The 21,782-nt window shown below is 52.9% G+C and overlaps 1 protein-coding gene across 2 annotated transcripts in view; it reads right to left on the bottom strand.

Annotated features, from left to right (window-relative positions):
- IGSF21 (immunoglobin superfamily member 21) overlaps positions 1-21,782 on the bottom strand; it is a 278,219-nt gene that overhangs the window by 143,146 nt on the left and 113,291 nt on the right. For both annotated transcript variants that reach the window (XM_086364713.1, XM_086364702.1), the window contains exon 2: positions 8,093-8,205. In XM_086364713.1, the coding sequence (XP_086220839.1) occupies positions 8,093-8,205 (113 nt within the window). The remainder of the gene's footprint in view (positions 1-8,092; positions 8,206-21,782) is intronic.

Here is a 21,782-nt window from a genome sequence, read left to right as displayed (position 1 = left end):
TTGACATTATCTGGTGTTTTCTTGCTTATCTTTTTAGCTGCTTCCTGGTCCCCCAGGCCCCCAGGTAAACTCCATGAATTTAGGATCTTGTTGTCTTGTTTCTTGATGTGCTCCCAGTGCCTCAAACTATCTATCTTAGTCACCATGTGCTGAACTAATGTTGAATGAATGAATGGAGCAACTCCTCTACCAGTTTCCCAAAGTCCAGGATTCGGTCCTCAGGTCTCAATCCAGAAGATTATGATGCAGTAACTGTAGGATGAGGCTCAGCTGTCGGTATGCTTTCACTAGCCCCTCTGAAAATTCTAAAGGGCAGAATGGACAGCTCCTGCTCCTTTGCAACCGAACTTCCCTTCAAGACCAAGGATCGGGGCTGCAAGAGTAGCAATTCACTCCGTGACCTCTAGAGGGAGCTTAAAGTTGCTCCCATCACTCCACCCCCCGGAGTAGATGTCTGATAGGGCTTCGGGACGAATACAGTCTATGGTTGAGGGTGGAATTAAAAAGACTGCAATGGAACTAGACTTGGAAAGATGCCTGCTTCCTTTCCGTGTGTCACTACGCTTATTCTACGATCAGTTGTCCTTTGGTGGGCCTTCTCTCTGGTACTTTCTCTTTCCTCTCATGTGACTGGTGTGACAAAATTAGGTATGGTACCTTCCTCATCAGGAAAAGCCTGCCCCTGTGGGAGGTCAGGGGGAAGGATGGAGACGTGGGCACGGCAGCTCAGCCAGCTTCACCCTGGCTCGGTGAAGATGGCTTCTTGTCTTCCTTAATCCCTCCCTCCCCCAGACCTTGGATCTGTAAGACCCGAGAGGAGGGTAACAAGGAGCAGCCAGATTGAGTGGCTGCCAGGCTGGGCTCCAAGCCAGAGGGGCCAAGGAGTGAGGCAGCCCAGTCCTCTGGGACTTGGGCCCTGGTCTCCACTCATCACCAGGAGTATACCTGCCTTCCTGCCCTTATGATATCATCGGACTGTAATGACCCTTTATAATCATCATTTTCCATGTTGTATCAGACAACAAAACATCGTCAAGGACTGAGGCTGACAGAGAGCCAATGCCAGTAAAGCCATTCTGAAATAACTTCTTGTTTCAGGGAGAGCTAAGTGAAAGTGAAAGTCGCTCAGTCGTGTCCGACTCTTTTCGACCCCAGGGACTATAGAGTCCGTGGACTCTATGGAATACTGGAGTGGGTAGCCTTTCCCTTTGCCAGGGTATCTTCCCAACCCAGGGATCGAACCCAGGTCTCCTGCATTGCAGGTGGATTCTTTACCAGCTGCGCCACAAGGGAAGCTCAGAGAGAGCTAAGATCCATTGGAATGGTTTAGCCATATGATAACATTTCCAAGAATTAAGTCCAGTGAGTACACCATTCAGTGTAACCATATAGTGACAAAGAGGGTACCAGCTTTAAGCATCACCTCTGCCCATCTTTGTTGGCAAGGCGGGTGGTAGGATGGAACTCAGGAACCTCATCATGGCAGTCCTCCCACAACACCTTCTTTCTCTGGATCCCTTGCTACCAAGAGACATGAGAGGACAAATGGTTACCATTTATTGAACCGCTCCCATGAGCTTTTGTTGGGTGGAATATAAGGACTGAAGTGGGACTGGGCTTGTTTAGTTGCAGACATTATCTCATTTATACCTACAATGTAGGTGGTTTCATGCCCAATTTCAGATGAGGTTTCTAAAGCAGAAAGGTTAGGTCACTGCCCAAAGTCATGTGCCCAGCCTCTGGACTTAATCCTTTTTCTAATGGCTCAGAGAAGCCATAAGCCCTCACTGCAGAGGCAGCCAGTGGAGCCCCAGAGCAGGACCTCACCCCGGCCAAGCAGCATCGTGGAGGAGGCATCTCCGGCCACTAAACAAATGCCGAGGCGCACAGTCCCCACCAGGTGGAGGAGGCGCGATAAGGGGCTTCTGAGAGCGGCAGCCTTATCACTCTCAGTAAATCGCCCCTCTATCTAGCTCCATGGCGCTCTGACCGCGGCCTCGTAACCTGGGCCCAGCGCAGCTCTGGGGAACAAATCGTGAAGGAAAGAGATGAAACAAAGGAAAGATGATAAAATACAACTGCTGTGAAAGGTTAAATTCCCAGGATTCTCTGTGGTTGTTCAATGGATTTCTATGATAGTAACAGACCTTTGGCTCTGCCTGCCGGGCAGGTGCCCGCCAAGTAAATGAGTTTAGCTGGCATTCCCGAATAAGAAATGTTCCTTTCCCCCCAACCCCACACTCCATAAAGGCCCCTGAGTATACAAAGACTCACACTCAGTCCCTGAGCAGACAGATACAATCGGCTGGACACAGAAGCCCACCTGATATGGAATGGGCTACCTGGCATGGTCTGTCAAAATGTGTATTTCTATGTCTAATGTCTATTCATGTAACAAATATTTACTGAGATGACTCTCCACTAGGCAGGTGGATGTAGTGGGGAAAAGATGTGGCCTTTGTGGTCGGGATGCTCACGACCCAGTGGACAGACAGGTGTTTGGACCTAATGAGACACAAGTTGGAGTGCAGACACCCACAACCCCCAAGGAAGAATCACAGAGGAGGAAGTGTCTAGAACTTCCTGCAGAAGTCGGGAAGGGGCAGCATGAGCCAAGACATAGTCTTTGTGGATGGCCTCAGTGTCTTCATCTGAAAAACAGGCTTAACAATTCCACCAGCCTCAGTGTCAATGTGAAAATGAAATGTTAAGGAAGTGTTACTCGCTCAGTCATGTTTGACTCTTTGCGACCCACAGACTATAGCCCGCCAGGCTCCTCTGTCCATGGAATTCTCCGGGCAAGGATACTGAAATGAGTAGCCATTCCCTTTTCCAGGGAATCTTCCTGACCCAGGAATCGAACCTGGGTTTCCTGCATTGCAGGCAGATTCTTTACCATCTGAGCCATGAGGGAAGTCCCAGATGAAATGTAGCCATGTCTGTAAAGCTCTCAATCCAATGCCTGGCACAGAGTAAGTGTTCAGTAATGCTAGTCACTCAGATTAGTGTCAGCAAAATCACTGAATGAGTCTCCAAGTTCAGGTAGAAATGGATAGAAATGACTAAGAAGAGGATGACATTTATCATTTGTTTTCTGGAGTGAAGTGAAAGTCACACAGTCATGTCTGACTCTTTGCAACCCCATGGACTATACAGTCCATAGGATTCTCCAGGCCAGAACACTGGAGAGGGGAGCCTTTCCGTTCTCCAGGGGATCTTCCCAACCCAGGGATCAAACCGAGGTCTCCTGCATTGTGGGCAGATTATTTACCAGCTGAGCCACAAGGGAAGCCCAAGAATACTGGAGTGGGTACCCTATCCCTTCTCCAGGGGGTCTCCTGCATTGCAGGCGGATTCTTTACCAACTGAACTATTAGGGACGCTCTGTGTTCTAGAACCAAAGTGAAAGTGAAAGTGAAGTCGCTCAGTCGTGTCCAACTCTTCGACACCCGGTAGACGGCAGCCCACCAGGCTCCCCCAGCCCTGGGATTCTCCAGGCAAGAATACTGTGCTGCTGCTAAGTCGCTTCAGTCGTGTCAGACTCTGTGCAACTCCAGAGACGGCAGCCCACCAGGCTCCCCCACCCCTGGGATTCTCCAGCAAGAGCACTGAGGTGGGTTGCCATGTCCTTCTCCAATGCATGAAAGTGAAAAGTGAAGTCGCTCAGTCGTGTCCAACTTGCAGCAACCCCATGGACTAGACTGCAGCCTACTCAGCTCCTCCATCCATGGGATTTTCCAGGCAAGAGTACTGTAGTAGGTTGCCATTTCCTTCTCCAGGGGATCTTCCTGACCCAGGGATTGAACCCAGGTCTCCCGCATTGTGGGCAGACGCTTTAACCTCTGGGCCACCAGGGAAGCCTTGCTCTAGAACCAGGTCCAATCTTAATGCTAAAGTCGGTCGCTTGTAAGGTGACTGCCTCCTGTTGGCCAAGCGTGGGATTGCACCCTCGCCCTATTGGCCACTGTATACTTTGCAGGTAAAAGTAATCTGCCCAAGCTCTGGAGAAGACTGTGAAGCTCAAATCTGGGAGGCAGACCCACACAACAGTGGAGAAAATGTGGGGAGGTGACCATGACACCAGCTCCTCGGGGGCCTGAACACTTTCCTGATGTCTTCTCTGTTTTCAAAGACGTCTTTTAAGAATGATAATCTTTCTTCTGTCCCCTTGTTCCCTGCAATCCAGTGATGGTAAGTTACATAACAAATACAATTCACTTTTTTTGAAATTCACTGTAGGGTGAGTTTGCCTAGAAAACTGGCTCAAAGGGCAGCCACTTTCCGTCTCTTATCAGGAAAGTAGAGGATATTCCAAGGAGGGGCCATGACATTTTTCTCAATTATCCACAGCAGGCTGTCCAACAGAACTTTATGTGGTGACGGAAATGCTCTACACCTGCTCTGCCCAATGCGGTGGCCACTAATCACATGTGGCAAGTCTGACTGAGGCAATGAACTTCTAATTTAACCTGATTTAGTTGAACTGAAATGTAAATAGCGACATGTGACAAGCGGCTGCCACAGTGGACAGCACAGATCCAGGGGCTCTGATCTTGTGCACTTTCTTGAGTCTCTTCTAGAGCTGCGTCGTCTTTGTCTATAATTTGGCTCGACCTCGGGGCAAAGTGTCCAAGGTGCAGACCCTTGCCACCTCCTCCTATATCCCTGCTCACCCTCCAGCCCTAAGGGCTCCATAAGCCAAGACTTTCCCCAAATGCTGAGCCAGAGGTCTTGCTGACCCCGAGGGAAGGATCCCTTTTGCTTCACACCACTCCATCAGCTCCCCCAATTTGCCCAAAGAAGCCAATGCCTTCGTTGCACTTCTGAAAGCTTAGGACGACCCCATTGCTAAGCTCATGCCTTTAGGACCAGAGGGGAGGCTTCTGGACGGGACACACGTTTTGGGTCATTTTGCACCCACTGGGCCGAGCGTGCAGAGGCAGCCTCATCACAATGACCTGCTTTTCCCGGCTAAAGGGCTTGGAGACACAGCACTGGCCAGGCCTGTGTAATCTATTCATCTCCTTCCAAGGCGGGCTCTGTGAGCTCATTCATGGAGGACGGGCAGAGGAAGCTGGGGAGGGGAGCAAACACACGTACAGAAAGCAAACAAAAAAACAAGGCTGGGCAGCCCCTGCTTCGGGCGGGAGCGGGGGCGGGGAAGACAGGGGTGGGGGAATGAAGCTCTGGGGCTTGCCTGGGGGGATCTGGGACGGAGAGGGGCTTCCACTGAGGCTTCTCCCAGTCCCTCCAGCAGCCCCGCCTTGGTCTCGGCTCCTGGAGCCCCCATCGTGGTCGGCTCTCATCTCTGGCCATTCGGCCGGCTCCTTGGGAAAGGAGGTGACAGGTGAGGGGAGGCCAGAGTGGCAGCAGGAAGGAGAGGACTGATCGCGTGGAGCTGCTCCCCCGTCTGCTCCTGTCCCGTCCTCTGCCCGTGCCCACCACCACAGACAGACGTGCAGGGCTCCCCGGGTCCCAGGGACAGTACCCCATCGGGGACCCCACTTCCGCACTCCAGCCACAGAATCAGAAGGGCCCGGGCACTTGGCTTCAGTGCGCGATTTGCATGTGATTTGCATACATCTGCAACCACCCCACCCCCACCCCACCCCAATTCCAGACGCTTTTAAGTCAAAGGATGTGAAACGAAATAAAATAAATTAGTCAGTGCAGCCTCCCGTAGCCTGACAGGCAGGGCCCGACACCCATAAGAGACATAACTGATTTTTAAAGCAGTCGATGGGATCACAAGCCGAGATGGAGGTGGGGGTGGTGTGGTGAAGGGAGTTGGGGGTGCTCAGCATTGGGGTAGAGAGCGGGAAGGAGGAAGCGGGGGTCTCTGTCTGCACTGGGACCTGGGCATCCCGGCTTTCAGAGCACGCAGAGGTGAGCCACGAGGGAGGCTGCTTGTGGTTCCCCACACCCGGGCCTGGCACTGCCGTTGGCCGCACCCTGGCAGCCACCTCTGCAGGGAGATTTTCACCACTGATGCAGGAACATTCGATTTCAAACAAGAGCGAAGATAGCTGCTCCAAGGGATGGGGGAGCGATGAGATGCCTGCTGGTATTTTCCTGTTTCCAAGACGCCTCCCGTCTTCACCCCTATGGTTCCCATTGGGTCTCCGCGTTTCTCTCTGCCAGCTGGGCAGGCCTCTCACTGCCCTTCACTCCACGGAGGGTCGGGGCAGAGACGCGGTGCCATCGTCGGCAGCGAGCGGAGTTAATTTATCGAAGCCCTCTGCCAGGTGCTAATGAGACGCTCACAGCGTGAGTCAGCCGAGCGGTTCCCGTATCACGTAAATAAGCCTCTTAGTGATGAGGTTCGCAGTGCTTTTTAACATATGCCTTGACTTGCTCTAGGCCCGAGTGATCTCTCCAGGAAGGAAACCTCACCTGAAGCTGGTGCCCTCCGGGGAATCAAATGTCAGATTCACATCTGTGGGTTCTGGAAGGCTGTGAGCTTGGGTGGAGAGTCCTTGGAGTGATTCTAAATGGGAGAGGGCTACAACGCTAAGATGGAGAACAATGATGTTGGTTAAAAGGAACCCAGGTCACAGCGCCCAGCATAACCACAGTGATTAGAAAACGATGACTCAAAGGCAGACAAAGCAAGAAGGCACAGTAAGGAGAGGATGGTTCAAAGCAAGGCTGGACCGACAGCAAGGAGGCTGAAGCGCCCAGTTCTGAGTGATGGCTCGGATGGTGAGGACTCCCCAGCAGGATCCTCTGCCGCTGGGTTTCCTTGCACCGCACCGCGGGTGTGGCTGTAGCTTGAAGGAGCTCAGGAACCGTTTCCAGATGCCTGATCACCAAGCAGTGCCCACCCAACCCCCACCTCCCACCCCCTCTCCACTCCACACCCCCTATCTCCAGAGCAATTCCACTTGACTGTATCACCCACTGGCTTCACTTTGAAGAAAGGGCAATACAACTTAGCAGAGGTTGGGGAAGGGTCGGGTTTTGATCCGCGACTGGCTATGGCCAGTGGACCAAGGCAGCCTCCAGCCCACTTTTGTGTGACCCATGAGCCCAGGGTGGTGTTTTACCTTTTTCAATGGTTGAAAAAATAAAAAAGGGGAAGACGGTGTGACATGTGAAAATTACACGAAATTCAAGTGTCTGTAAGTAAAATTTTACGGGAACGCTGGCATGCCGTTCCATCGACATGCTGTCTGTGGCTGCTTCTGCACTGGAGCAAGAACTGGGTAGTTGCAACAGAAACCATAGGGCCCCAGAGAGGAAAATGTTTACTATCTGGGCTTCAGAGGAGTGTTTGCCAACCCCTGTTGTAGCTCATAGAGGCGGAGCTCTCCACCCAACCCAAGATGGCAGTACCCTGTCCTATGTACAGCTGGGTGCCACATGGCAAGAAAGTCAATGCCAACTCGAGCTTCTCTGGCGCCCAGCCAGCCTCGACTTACTTGTGGCAAAGCGAGACCAGGCTGGGATGCCCGGTCTAGACACACAGATATGTGTCTCTGCGGTTACAAAGGCCAACACTTGCTCCTAAGACCCCAAGCTGGTTCTCCTGTTGCCAACATCAGGGCCCTGGGCAGATGGGCATCTGCTCATCTTTATCAACATCCCTTCTCAGATCTCCTTAGACCTCAGGATGCCAGACACCACTCCTATGTGTAATCAGATTAGAAGGCAGACTACATCTGTAATTTGATTTTTAAGAAGGCAGGAAGCTGTCCTGTTCTCTCTCCTCTGCCAAAAGCATTACCCAAACCCTCATGCCCCAAACTTCACCCTTAAGCGTTCTTTAATTACACTGCAGTCAGTGCGTTCCATGCTCGTAACTAATGCTCGGCTCGCAGGGGGTCTCCTGAGCATAAGAGCATGTCAGGAACATCAAAGATGCCAGGACAAGATAAACTCAGGTCAGAAGGGAAGCCTGGGCAGAGGGATCTTTGCAAAGGGATTCAGTAAAGGACGGGGGTCAAGCAGAGGGCGCAGGACAGCTCAGGGCTGGTGAGGGCTGAGGGCATCGCCGATCCCAAGAGGGTCTCCAGAGAGGCTCCGGGTACTCCACCCCCCGTTCTGGTCAGAGGCACGGGGCGGGGCGGGGCGGACCGCAGAGGGGACTTACCCGGTACCACACGATCTCACGCATGCGGCCATCGGTCTTGAAGTTACACTTCAAAGTCACAGCATCACCAGCCACCACGGGCGGGAGAGGCTCAATGTTGACAGTCAAGTAGCCTGTGGAGCAAAGGGGAGAGGGTGGTGAGGGTGTGGGCTGACCCGGAGGGCTGGCGCATGGGTGGGGTGAGGGGACCTCCCTGGCTGCAGGTGGCGCTGTCTGCACTGGCGTCCACGTGAGAGGGGACGTGAGTGGCGCTCGCCCACCTCACTTCCTCCTCACTGGTGCCTCCCTTTCCGAGAACCTCCCTGGCCCTCAGGGATCCTGTCAACCCTGTAGACACTCCTTGGGATGAACTGTCCGTGAAAGCAGGCCCTGCTGACTACGCTTCAGTGTATTTCTGTAAGATGTCCCAGACCTTCCATCCAACACTACTCCTCCCCCTTCTTTTAGAAAGCTGTAACGTGCGTCAGCTCTGTAGGAAATGAACAGGCTGAAATACATTTCCAAGGGCTTCCATGGAGGCTTAAGTGGTAAACAATCTGCCTGCAATTCAGGAGACCCAGGTTCGACTTCTGGGTTGGGAAGATCCCCTGGAGAAGGGAATGGCTACCCACTCCAATATTCTTGCCTGGAGAATCCCATGGACAGAGGAGCCTGGCGGGCTGCAGTCCACGGGGTTGCAGTGGGTCAGACAAGACTGAGCGGCTAACACTAGTGTTTCCAAACCTATTTGCATAGGTGTCCTTTAGCCAACCCTTAAACTCCATCAGCATTCCACGCACCCAGACCCTGGAATGCCGATTTGGTATTCTAGGTACTTCTGCATTTCCAGCCTCAGAAAATTTCTCCTGGTGAGAGAGGAACAGAGACCCGGGAAGCTGCTGTTTTGCTTCCTGAACCCCCAACCCCCATCACACACACCTTGCAACCCTGGGCCGGGGTGGGGGTGGTGGGAGTGTGACGGGCTGACGACCTGGGAAGGAGTCTCGATCGTCCGCAAGCACAGATGGTGTTTCTCACACACCAGCTGTCCCCGGAATCCCTGCCCAGCTCCCAGGAGCCAGAGCTCTTCTCCTGATAGACACAGCCAGGCCACACTGATGCCTCCTCACCAAAGTCCAGCCTGCTGAGTCCTCTGACCCACCCCTCTGCCTCCCAGAGCCCCATCCTGAGGGCAAATAACCCGCTCCAGCTTGGCGGAGGATCGCATTCTTGGGCTGATCATCCAGGCTCATGGGATTGGCTTCCTGCGGGTTGATATCCAACCATTGATCTAATGGATCAATCCAGTCCGATTGTCTTAATGAGAAAAGTAGCCAGAATGGGCTCAGGGATTTCAGTTGTGCAGGCAACCTGAGCAGATGGGGCCCAGGGGTCTGACCCCTGCCTGGAAGTTAATGGTTACAACATTCTGCAGAAAAAAAAAATAAATCGACCTCGAGGGGATCAATTTGGAAGCTGGAGGCAGACTCGACCGGTATAGTCCAAAACTTCAGTTCCCAATGCCCAGGGAAAGGGAGTGAAGTTGGGGCTCACCCCAGGTGGCCTCTAACTTAGACCAAAGGTCAGGCTCGCAGGGAGCCCCAGAGAACACCTGACCCATGAGAGCAGTGCCGAGCTAACTGGAAGGAGGGACCGTCTTCTGTCCCCTTCTCTCCTCATTTATTCTGCCCCAGATTGTGCTCCCACCTGCTCTGAGCAGGCCCTGGGCTGTATCCAGGAAGCAGAGAGGCTTGAGCATTGCCTTGCTCTCTGGGAATGGACAGTGGAGGGGCAGATTCACAACACGACCCCACTGGACCAGGGTGATGACAGGTGACCATGAGGGCGTAGGGGAGGGAAGAGGGGAAACCTGGCCCAGCCTGGATGGTCAGTGATGTCCCCAAGCCCAGTGGGCGCCAGACCGTGACAAACAAGGAGGCCGCCTGCCGGAGGAGGAACCCCGAGGGGAGGGAGGACCCTGGGGCGAGCCAAGTGTGATGCAGTAACAGTGGCTCCCATTTCCATGGCACCCGTTCTGTGCCAGCCACTGGACTCCACACATAATACACACTCACTCACTTAATTGTCAAGACAGTCCTAGGAGACAGGAGCTAGGATTAGTCCGACTTCCCACACGGAAACAGAGGCTCAGTAACCTGCCGAGATCACGTAGCTATAAGTGGCAGAGCTGGGATTCAGACCCAGACCTTCCGATTCTACTATGACTGCCATTCTGCCATGCTACACACAGCTAACGAGGGACGCAGTGAGGGCGGGCCAGCAACGTGTCCCATCCAACACAACAACAAGGGTGTGTCGCTGGGGGGAGGGCGCCCGACAGGAGACCAGGGCCTGATCCCTTCTGACCCAGCCTGACCCAAGGCCCACCTTTCCAGTAGGGCTGCCTTAACCCTCACTTTTGGAACTACAATTGAGATGAGCATCATTTGTCCAGATGGCTGAGGAGCTCAAGACAAGAGAATGGTCCCTCCCAATGGAAGGGGACAGAAAGGACAGATTCTCAGATGCATAAATCTCCAGCCAGCCCAAGGTGGGTACGGATGGTGTGTGTGTGTGAGACTGGCCGGGGGGCGGGGGACGCCCACTTGCAGGGTCACCGTTTCCTGGCGAGCCCCGAGGGAACCACAGGTGTGAGTCCAGCGGGCATTGGAGGAAATGGTGGGAGCTCTGGTTTTTATTGAGAATCTATTCCCTCCAGTCAATCCTAAAGGAGATCAACCTTGAATATTCATGGGAAGGACTGACGCTGAAGCTGAAGCTCCAATACTTTGGCCACCTGATGCAAAGAGCTGACTCATTGGAAAAGACCCTGATGCTGGGAAAGACTGAAGGCGGGAGAAGAAGGCGACTCTTTCCTCTCATTTTTGCTGTACAGCAAAGTGACTCAGTGACACACGCACACACACACACACACACACACACAAACACACTTCTTCGTCTTCATGTTCTTTTCCATTCTGGCTGTCACAGCGTGTTGAATGTAGTTCCCTGGGCTGTACGGTAAATCCTTGCTTACCCATCCCGTCCGTAATAGCTCGCCTCTGCTAATCCCAGATTCCCTCCCCTCCGGGCCCCAGCCCCCCTTGCAGCCACAAGTCTGTTCTCTGCACAGAGTGGGGCTCTTGGGGGCTCCTCTCTTCAGCCTGTCCTCTGCTTCGTGGGGAGGACTCCTCATGGGTCTCCTGGCTCTGATCCCAGGAGAGAATGAGGTGAGATGGGGATGAGATGGTTGGATGGCATCACTGACTCAAGGGACATTAGAGCAAACTCTGGGAAATAGTGAAAGACAGGGAAGCCTGGAGTGCTGCAGTCCATGGGGTTGCCAAGAGTTGGACACGACTTAGCGACTGAACAACATTCACTTCCTGGTACTATGCCAGACACTAGGGATACAGTAATGAGAACAGGCACATCCTGCTGACGGTCCAGCAGAAGAGACAATAGCCAAAGGAACAAATGATGGGAAATGTGCCCAGCATAATGTGATCTAACACGTAATAAGCGTAATGAAGAAAAGAGAACCAGGGTAAAGCAAAAGCGAGTAATGGGAGAAGGGTTGATCTGGACAGGGTGCAACCCAGGAGGCCTTTTGAAAGAGCCAGAGTAAAGCAAAGTGTAGGCAATGCCAAAGAATGCTCAAACTACCACACAATTGCACTCATCTCACACGATAGTAAAATAATGCTCAAAATTCTCCAAGCCAGGCTTCAGCAATACGTGAACTGTGAACTTCCAGATGTTCAAGCTGGTTTTAGAAAAGGAACCAGAGACCAAATTGCCAACATCCGCTGGATCATGGAAAAAGCAAGAGAGTTCCAGAAAAATATCTATTTCTGCTTTATTGACTACATCAAAGCCTTTGACTGTGTGGGTCACCACAAACTGTGGAACATTCTGAAAGAGATAAGAATACCAGACCACCTGACCTGCCTCCTGAGAAATCTGTATGCATGTCAGGAAGCAACAGTTAGAACTGGACATGGAACAACAGACTGGTTCCAAATAGGAAAAGGAGTACGTCAAGGCTGCATATTGTCACCCTGTTTATTTAACTTATATACAGAGTACATCATGAGAAATGCTGGGCTGGAGTAAGCACAAGCTGGAATCAAGATCGCCGGGAGAAATATCAATAACCTCAGATATGCAGATGATACCACCCTTATGGCAGAAAGTGAAGAGGAACTCAAAAGCCTCTTGATGAAAGTGAAAGTGGAGAGTGAAAAGATTGGCTTAAAACTCAACATTCAGAAAACGAAGATCATAGCATCTGGTCCCATCATTTCATGGGAAATAGATGGGGAAACAGTGGAAACAGTGTCAGACTATTTTTCTGGGCTCCAAAATCACTGCAGATGGTGACTGCAGCCATGAAATTAAAAGACGCTTACTCCTTGGAAGGAAAGTTATGACCAACCTAGATAGCATGTTGAAAAGCAGAGACATTACTTTGCCAACAAAGGTCCATCTAGTCAAGGCTATGGTTTTTCCAGTGGTCATGTATGGATGCGAGAGTTGGACTGTGAAGAAAGCTGAGCGCCAAAGAATTGATGCTTTTAAACTGTGGTGTTGCAGAAGACTCTTGAGAGTTCCTTGGACTGCAAGGAGATCCAACCAGTCCATTCTTAAGGAGATCAGCCCTGGGATTTCTTTGGAGGAAATGATGCTGAAGCTGAAACTCCAGTACTTTGGCCACCTCATGCGAAGAGTTGACTCATTGGAAAAGACTCTGATGCTGGGAGGGATTGGGGGCAGGAGGAGAAGGGGACGACAGAGGAGGAGATGGCTGGATGGCATCACTGACTCGATGGACGTGAGTCTGAGTGAACTCTGGGAGTTGGTGATGGACAGGGAGGCCTGGCATGCTGCGATTCATGGGGTCGTAAGGAGTCGGACATGACTGAGCGCCTGAACTGAACTGAACTGAAAGCAAAGTGTGAGCCATGTGTGATTCTAGGGAGCGAGCACTGCAGATGGAAGACGTCACACGTGCAAAGGCCCTGAGACTGGAGTGTGCTTTTGATTCTCCAAACAGGCAGTGGTGGGAACCTTTGTGCACCACGTGTCCTCTGAAGCCCATCCGTGACTGAGGACCAGGATGAGGGTGGGGCAGGTGAGGTGCCTGCTGCTGCTGCTGCTAAGTCGCTTCAGTCGTGTCCGACTCTGTGCGACCCCATAGATGGCAGCCCACCAGGCTCCCCCATCCCTGGGATTCTCCAGGCAAGAACAGTAGAGTGGGTTGCCATTTCCTTCTCCAATGCAGGAAAGTGAAAAGTGAAATTGAAGTCGCTCAGTCATGTCTGACTCTTAGCAACCCCATGGACTGCAGCCTACCAGGCTCCTCCATCCATGGGATTTTCCAGGCAAGAGTACTGGAGTGGAGTGCCATTGCCTTCTCCGGTGAGGTGCCTAGCATGCTGGATTTAAGGAGGCGTTTACTCCCCCTGCAGGACCCCGAGTCCCTGCCCTGCCGGAGTCACTGGAGCAAACACTGGCAAACGCTGCCCTCAGGAAGTGACCATGGCTCCCACTCCTGAAGTTTCCTTCCTTGAAGTCACAGAGGGTGGGGGATGGGGGTGAATCGCTCCCAGCTGAGGACCCTCCTCTCATTGGACCCCCTGGGAGCGGCTGGGGCAGAGGAGGGGTAGGGCCAGGCCACAGAAGAGGCAGGAGGTCTCAGTTCTAAGGATTAAAACCTCCTTCCCTGGGCACATGGCGCTTTCTGGATTTCCCAGAAATGCCCCTCCCACTTTCCTGCCGCTCCTGCGGCAGCCTGCCTGGGCCTTCCTTGTAGGATGCCGCGATTTCCGCGTGTGTCACACCAGAGAGGGCGTGTGTCTGTTTGCACATCTGCCTCTCCTTCTGGAAAGTGAGTTTCATTAATATCAGTGGAGTATTGAAATAAGTGTGTGAGTGCTGCTCTTTGAGTTTCCTTCTGGGCAGGCAATCTTGGTCCTCACACCACCCCGTGAATACTACTTCTCTGCCTCAAAGGAAGGACGGCAGGTCAGAGGGATGAAGGGCCGGGCTGCTGCCAGGTAAGCAGCAGAGCTGGGATTTGGACCCAGATCTGTCTGACTGAGGCCAGTCTTCCCTTTGCTACCGCTCAGAACAGTCGTGAAACTTGAAGGTCACAAGAGGATTCTGGGGCTCGCCTGTGACTGGCCGTTGTGTCGACTGCATCTTCAGCAGAGGCCTGGGTCTCGGGGGGAAGATGGCCGGGGAGAGACAGAGACTGCAGACACAGTGGTCTGGGTGGGGGCGGACCGCAGCGCCGGATGGGGGCCCGTTCCCTCCAGGCTTGAGAGCCTTACCACGAAGCTGGGCTCTCTGGGGCTTTCCTAGCCAAGGCCAGGACAAGCCGCAGGCAATGCGTGGGCTCTAACTGTTGGGTCTGGAGGCAGGATCAGTGGCTGGGAAGGGAGGGAAGAGCAGGTGGCAGGGTGACTTTCTAACCTATGAACCAGGCGAGGATTGCATCACCCGTCAACACCTGGGTCACGGGTGAGAATCACCTTCCCAAACAGACACACGCTGGAGAGGGAAGAGCGACGGTTCATGGCCAAGGAGTATTTTTGCAAAAGAAAAACACAGCGAAAGTTCTCCTCTAGGTCCAGCGAGCGTTCCTTCAGCTCCTGTTTCACAGGTTTTCATCACCTTCTGAAGACCCTGCCTTGGTTCTTTTTCTGAAAATACCCTCCCCCAATTCCTTTGCTTCTCCTACCCACAGACTTTCAGCAAGTTTGAAGTCAGTTATGTGGTTCAAGTTACTCACCCCCTGGCTCAGTCATCGCCAGGCAGGTTGTGTGGCTGCTAAGGACTCAGTTCCCCGTGTGTAATGCTGACGTCCCCCATGGTGAAGCATGTTTTAGGAATTTGCTCATCATGAGCCCTGCCCACCGCGGGGCACCCCTGAGCCTCCGCCAGATCCGTGTTCCCTCCCGGTCCCCACCGTCCAGGAAGGGCGGTCCCTGGATGGAAGTGGGAAGAGTGGGATCTGACACGTGGAAGCTAGTCAGAGAGTGGGAGAAGGTTCAGGGCGACCCTCTCAGCCAGGTGTCCCATCCGGACTGCGGTCAGAGCCAGGAGACCCACGAGGAGCCCTCCATACGAAGCAGAGGACAGGCTGTAGAGAGGAGCCCCCAAGAGCCCCGCTCTGTGCAGAGAACAGACTTGTGGCTGCGGGGGACAGGGGCGGGGAGGGGAGGGAATCTGGGATTAGCAGAGGCGAACTGTTACAGACGGGATGGATAAGCAAGAAGGACCTACCGTGCAGCCCAGGGAACTACATTCAGCACGCTGTGACCAGAATGGAAAAGAACATGAAGAAGAGTGTGTGTGTGTGTGTGTGTGTGTGTGTGTGTGTGACTGAGTCACTTTGCTGTACAGCAGAAAATAAACACATAGTTGTAAACCAACTATACTTCAATAATTTTTTTAAACTAAAAAATAACTAAAATCATGCATAGGTGAAAAAAGAGCCCCCTTCCGCCAGGATCGCTGAAGCAAGCCCCCGGACGGGTGGGAAGGGCAGGGATGGGAGAGATGGGCCCACGCAGCCGCCAGGAGGCAGCGGGTCCGGGGGAACAAGCACAAGAGATGAATTGTGGGCTCAGCTGGGAGGCCCGCCGGCTCTGGGACCTCAGGTGAGCCGCCCCTCTCTCTGGGCCTGTTTTTTCCCATCTGCAAAATGAGGGGTGAACTGCATTTTTGGGGTCTTCCAGCTCTGATCAGCCCATGTCAGATGTTCACTGAGCTCAAATCCTGACACCGTCATCGCATATATGACGCGGCTCCATTTCTCTGAGACGTGAACTCGTCCGTGAATCAGCCACCAGCTGAAGATGGAGCTCTGTCTTCCTCGGCATTAAACTTGCCACCAATCAGCCCTGATGCATGAGCCCCCCACCCCAGGAGTGGAAACGGATTCATCTTAACTAAGCAGTTCATTATCCCGAACGGGACCATCACTCTCACCCTCTATCTCTGACAGCATTTACGCTGCTCCCGTTAAGACACATTTAGCAAAATCGCAGGCAATGTTTAGGAATCAGGCACCCTCCCAATGAGGTGGTGACAAACAGCTCCTCTATCCAGAAACTCGCCTTGAGACATCCCAGCGTTGCGCCCCTCCCTTTTCCCAACTCGGGGTGGGGGATGTGTCCAGAGGGCCGGCTCATGTCTGGCCCCAAGGGTAGAGGGCTTCTGTGGGAGGGGCAGAGGCCCACCGTGGTTTAGTGGAAAGAGGCATGAATTATATCAGGGTGATTTTATCAGTCTGCCCAGGACCGAGGGGATTCCTGGGACACGTGCTTTCAATGCTAAAACTAAAAAGTCCCCAGCAAACCAAAACAAGTTGGTCACCATAGTTACAAGCCTACCATGGCCATGCCGAGGGCTAAATCACTAAAGCTCTCCACCTGCTTCAGTCATAAGGCGACCCATCCCTCCCCGCTGTAGGCACTAGCGAGCAGAAACGCTGACTCCTCCCAGCCCTCGCTTCCTTGTGAATGCTTGCTAGATGTTGGCGCTATTTAAGATGTAACTTGTGAGATTTGTCCTGGGCTTCCTGCATCCATGGATGCCCTCCAATCCTCCTCCACCAGCAGCAGCCAGTGTGCTTTCTTTAAAATGTGCTCCCTGGCCTCAGAAAGGGCCCCCAGAGCTTCCCATCGCTCCACAGAAAGGGAGGTGAGCTGGCCCAGGCCTGGGTCTCACGGCCCAGCCAGGCCCTACTGAGTCTGCTCTTCATCATGTGCAGACGCTGACTCCTCTCCAGGCCCAGCACAGGCATCCCCTCTGTCCCAAGGCCTCACTCTGCTCATCCTTCAAGGAGTCACAGAGGTCTCACTTCCACAAGAAAGCTCTCCTTGACTCCTCAGGTTATCACAGTCCCCCTGACCACCCCTCCCTTCCGACCACTTAGGACACTTGAAGCTCCTGTGATGATATGTTCTCCGTACGCAGGGCCAACTGTCTCTGTGTCACCTGTATGGCTAGAACAGTGCCCAGATTTGCATATGTGTTGAAAGAAGAAACGAATTAATTCTGCCCACCCTCTAGACTGTTCCGTAATGAGAGCAGGTGCTGTTCCCAGGAGGGCCTTCTCAGAAGCACCTCATCCCTGTGGTCCGAGGCAGCCCCAGCCAGAGGGGCCATGACCCCAGATGCCTTCTGAACCTGCCTCTTTGACCACACCTGCTTGGACTGATGTTGACGTCATCTGAGAGCATCCTCTAGGGCTCCTCAGAGAGGTCAGGCAGGAAGCCCCTCTTGGTGAGTGGCTGCCCCATCGGGGATGGTAGGATATGAGACATAACAAAGGAGTCAACAGACAGCCCAGAGGATAGAGCAGAGACCACAGGCAGCGGGAGCCACGGGTAGAGGCTGCAGAATCCAGGCCCAGTAGCACTTGCTGGACCCACAGGGCCCTGGAGCAGGAAAGTGGGCACCATCTAGGCAAGGCGACTGCGAGAGCTGGCAGGCTCAGGGCTGGGGCCAGAGCTGCTGCTGCATCTGAAAAGTGTCCTGTCTCTCCTGGAACACTGTGCTGAGCTGGGGTCCTGCCTCCCTCTCTTCTCCTGTTGCCTACCGTCAGCAGAGGTAACCAGGTACCTTGCTACAGATGGGTTGTGTGCATACATGCTAAGCCACTTCAGTCGTGCCTGACTCTTTGCAACCCCATGGAGCCCACCAGGCTCCTCTGTCCATGGGATTCTCCAGGCAAGAATACTGGAGTGGGTTGCCGTGCCCTCCTCCAGGGGATCTTCCCACCCCATGGATCAAATCCGTGTCTTCCACGGCTCCTGCGTTGCTAGAGGGTTCTTTACTGCTGAGCCACTGGGGAAGCTACTGGTCTATTTCCCTGCATCCCAGCTGGTCCTCCGTGCCCACCTTCACCCCGCCCATCCCTCAGATTTCATTTCCCCTTGCCCTCTGCCTCCTTCACTCCACACACAGTGAACCCTGCTGGTCCCTGACTCCTCCGAGCGCATCCCTGCCTCAGGGCCTTCACACCTGCTGCCCCCACCTCTCAGAACAGTCTCTCCCCAGACACTCACGTGGCTCAAGACCTCAGTGCTTCCTCTGCCCAAATGCCCCTGCCGTGGAGAATCCTTTTCTAATCATCCTGTCTATATAAAATTGTATCCTTGTTATTCTCTAACTCTCTGCTCTGTGCTTCTCTTTTTAAAATATTTATGACTACCGGATATATATTTATTTGTTTATTATATGCTTTGAATTCTGGTGTTCTTCCCCAAACTGCCTGCTACTATCTATGTTTCAGATTTTTCAAATAGATGTCCACACATTCTGTCCAGGTCTCATAGCTGAATTAATGAAAAATAAAAAAATTCTGGTCTTGACTCCATTTCACCATAACCAGAAATCCTTGGGTTTGTGGCTTTTAATCACTACTTCAGATCAGATCAGATCAGATCAGTCGCTCAGTCATGTCCAACTCTTTGCGATCCTATGAATCGCAGCACGCAGGCCTCCCTGTCCATCACCAACTCCTGGAGTTCACTCAGACTCACATCCATCGGGTCAGTGATGCCATCCAGCCATCTCATCCTCTGTTGTCCCCTTCTCCTCTTGCCCCCAATCCCTCCCAGCATCAGAGTCTTTTCCAATGAGTCAACTCTTCACATGAGGTGGCCAAAGTACTGGAGTTTCAGCTTTAGCATCATTCCTTCCAAAGAAATCCCAGGGCTGATCTCTTTCAGGATGGACTGGTTGGATCTCCTTGCAGTCCAAGGGACTCTCAAGAGTCTTCTCCAACACCACAGTTCAAAAGCATCAATTCTTCGGTGCTCAGCCTTCTTCACAGTCCAACTCTCACATCCATACATGACCACAGGAAAAACCATGGCCTTGACTAGACAAACCTTTGTTGGCAAAGTAATGTCTCTGCTTTTGAATATGCTATCTAGGTTGCTCATAACTTTCCTTCCAAGGAGTAAAGAAATTAGAACAGTTCCTGGCACTTAATAGTATAAGTATTAATAGTAGCTCAATAAATATGCATTAAATGAATGAAAAAAAATAAGCAAATGAACATGAGGTATCTGGCTGCTTTCAAAGGATATCTATAATTATTAGCTCATTGATTACCATTGCAACCCTGGGGAATAACACCCCCAGTTTGGAGTTAAGGAGACTGAGGCTCAGAGATACGGAATGACTTTCTCGTGATCTCACAGAACCAGGCTTGGCAAGAAAGTCCTTTGATCTGAATCCACCATTCTTCCACCATCCCACAGGAGGCCCTGTCCCTTTCTTCCAAGTGGAGAAGCTGAGAACAGGAGTGGGTAGAGGGATGAGGTGCCCAGAAGCACTCAAGAAATCTTTCTTGCAGTGCAGGGGGGTCATACACCACTGCAGGATGCAGCACTTCCACATTGGAGCAGGCAGATGACTGACCGTCCAGGCCATTTTCAAGTTCAAAGCCAGCGGCAGGTTCCAGGAAGGCCGGATGATGGATCTGAGACCTCTTCTGGGACTGTGAGCGACCTGAGGCTGGATGGGTGCATTTGTCCCTTCCCGTTCGTGACACACCGTCCTCTGAACCCAGCTCTGGAGAGTTCCCGTGGCCCAGAAGTGCCTACCTTGTGTCACCGAAGTCACACTCGTTGATTCACAGTAACTAGAGAAGAGTCAAAAGCAAGGGAACACCATCTTTCTCTCAGAGGGCAGGGGCTGGTTCTGCCATCAGACTAGACGTCCCCTGAGGACAGAGGCAGTGTTCCACCTTCTGTGTCTTGGATCGCAGACGTGGTGCAGAGAACTCTGAGGACCCTTCTTCCCTGGAGAACCAGCTTGGACCACATCGAGACTTGACCCTGGGTAGGCAGACAGTCGGGTGGTGGCAGCCGCTCCACCTTCAGAGAGGACCGTGGAAGTCAGGGCCACAGGATTCCTCACACCACCCTCCCCTTTCCGTGGGGCTGGGGTTTATCTCCACGTGGTAACAGGAGCTCCATGCACCACCACCCATGAAGAAAAGAGGTCACCCCACCTCATGAAGACAAACACCAGAGCGTGGCACCGACGACAGCCTCCCGGGATGCTGCAGTCGTGTAGTTACTGCCGTAATAAATATTATTACAACAGACCAATTACTGCAGCCATATCTTTCAGGCAGGTGCTGGGGGTTGTGTGAAATACACCCTCCCCTGCTGGGCTAACAGGTGCCGTCAGCCCTCACCTCCTTGGCAGCAGACACAAAGGTGGGACAGAGGGTGGAGGGGGCCTTTTAAGGAAAGAAAGCTTCTGAATGAAGAGCAGAGGTTCATAGCTCATTTGTCTCCGAGACGGATCAATTCTTCCTCTCCAATGGCTCTCAGAAGTTGTCTGCCCTCCCCGATCCTGCCTTGGTGTGGGCCCTCAGACGTCCGCCCAGGGCCTGCACAGGCCCCTTGCTGGTCCCCAGCCTCCAGCCCCGTCCCTCCGATGCCTCCACCACACTGGTGTCTCCACGACATTTCTCAAATGCATATGTGGCGACGCCACCTCTCTGGTTAATGTCATGCAATTTCCCCACCCCACTGCCTTCCAATTCAGGATCAAGTTCCGCTTCTGTCATGGCCAACCGGGCCCCTAATGATCTGGCCTCTCTCAGCCTCTCCAACTCAATCAGTCTCTCCCTGTGCTTGCGCCATCCACGCCCCAGCCCTCCCAGACGTTCTCAGGCTCTTCTTTTAGCCCGTGCCGTTTCCTCTTCCCAGGCTGCCCTTTTGCTCTCAGCGTACTGGGGAAGTTTGTACACATCCTTCCAGGTTCGATGCCACAGTCACCCCATCCTTGATTTCCAGGGGTCTGACACTCCCTGGTCTAAGAACATGGGGGGAGCCCTCGTCTAAGAACACAGCCCCCTGTGAACAGTTCAGTCACAGCCGGTCCACATCACGCTGTAGTATAACACAGGCTTCTTTGTGTATGTCTCTGCCATCAGGCCGGCAGTTTCTTAAGGTCAGCGGCCTGGCGTGCATCCCTGTAGGATATCTGGCGTGTGATGAGTGTTCGGCCCGGCGGCTGCACACATGAAGTAATGAATGAACTAACACATGTGCAGTGCACAGCACAGGGCATGGTGAGTGGCAGAGCCCTGGAGCCCTGCAGACCAGGCTGCTGCCCAGCGAGCTGATGACACATTTATGACCCAAATCCTTCTTTGTCTGCACGTTGCCTTTAGAATTTAGTCCAAAGCCCCTCCCCCACACTCAGAGCCTGTTCCCTCCAGCTCATCTCTTGCCCCTCTGCCTCTTTTCAAGCTGAGTCTCAGTCATTCTGAACTACTTAGAGCTTCTGAAATATGCTTTGTCTGGCTACTGGGTCCTGGCACCCACCGTCCCTTTTGCGTGGAATACCTACCGTCACTTTACCTCCATCACGTCGATAAACCCTTCACATCTTAGTTTAGACACCATTTTCCCTAGAGGCTGCCCGACATACACCCTAACCTCACCTACCCTGCACCCTGAACCCCCAAATCCTGGGTAAGTGCCCTTCTCATGGCATCAAAAATAACCCTAGCATGTTACATGGGGTCACCTTTATTTTTTCGCCAGTCTGTCTGCCGCCACTGTGAACTATGAGCTCCTGGAGGATGAACTCCAAAAGCATGACGTAGTAACTTCTCGCTGGCCGGGCTGTTGGCGCTGAAGACACTGGATGAATGAATGAATCC

This window comes from Bos grunniens, chromosome 2, assembly GCF_055505025.1.
Source record: "Bos grunniens cultivar Pamir isolate PY7600 chromosome 2, Bosgru_T2T1.0, whole genome shotgun sequence".
In the NCBI taxonomy this organism is placed as follows: domain Eukaryota; kingdom Metazoa; phylum Chordata; class Mammalia; order Artiodactyla; family Bovidae; genus Bos; species Bos grunniens.
Note: the sequence above shows the minus strand (reverse complement) of the source record. Positions and strands in the feature narration are given on the sequence as shown.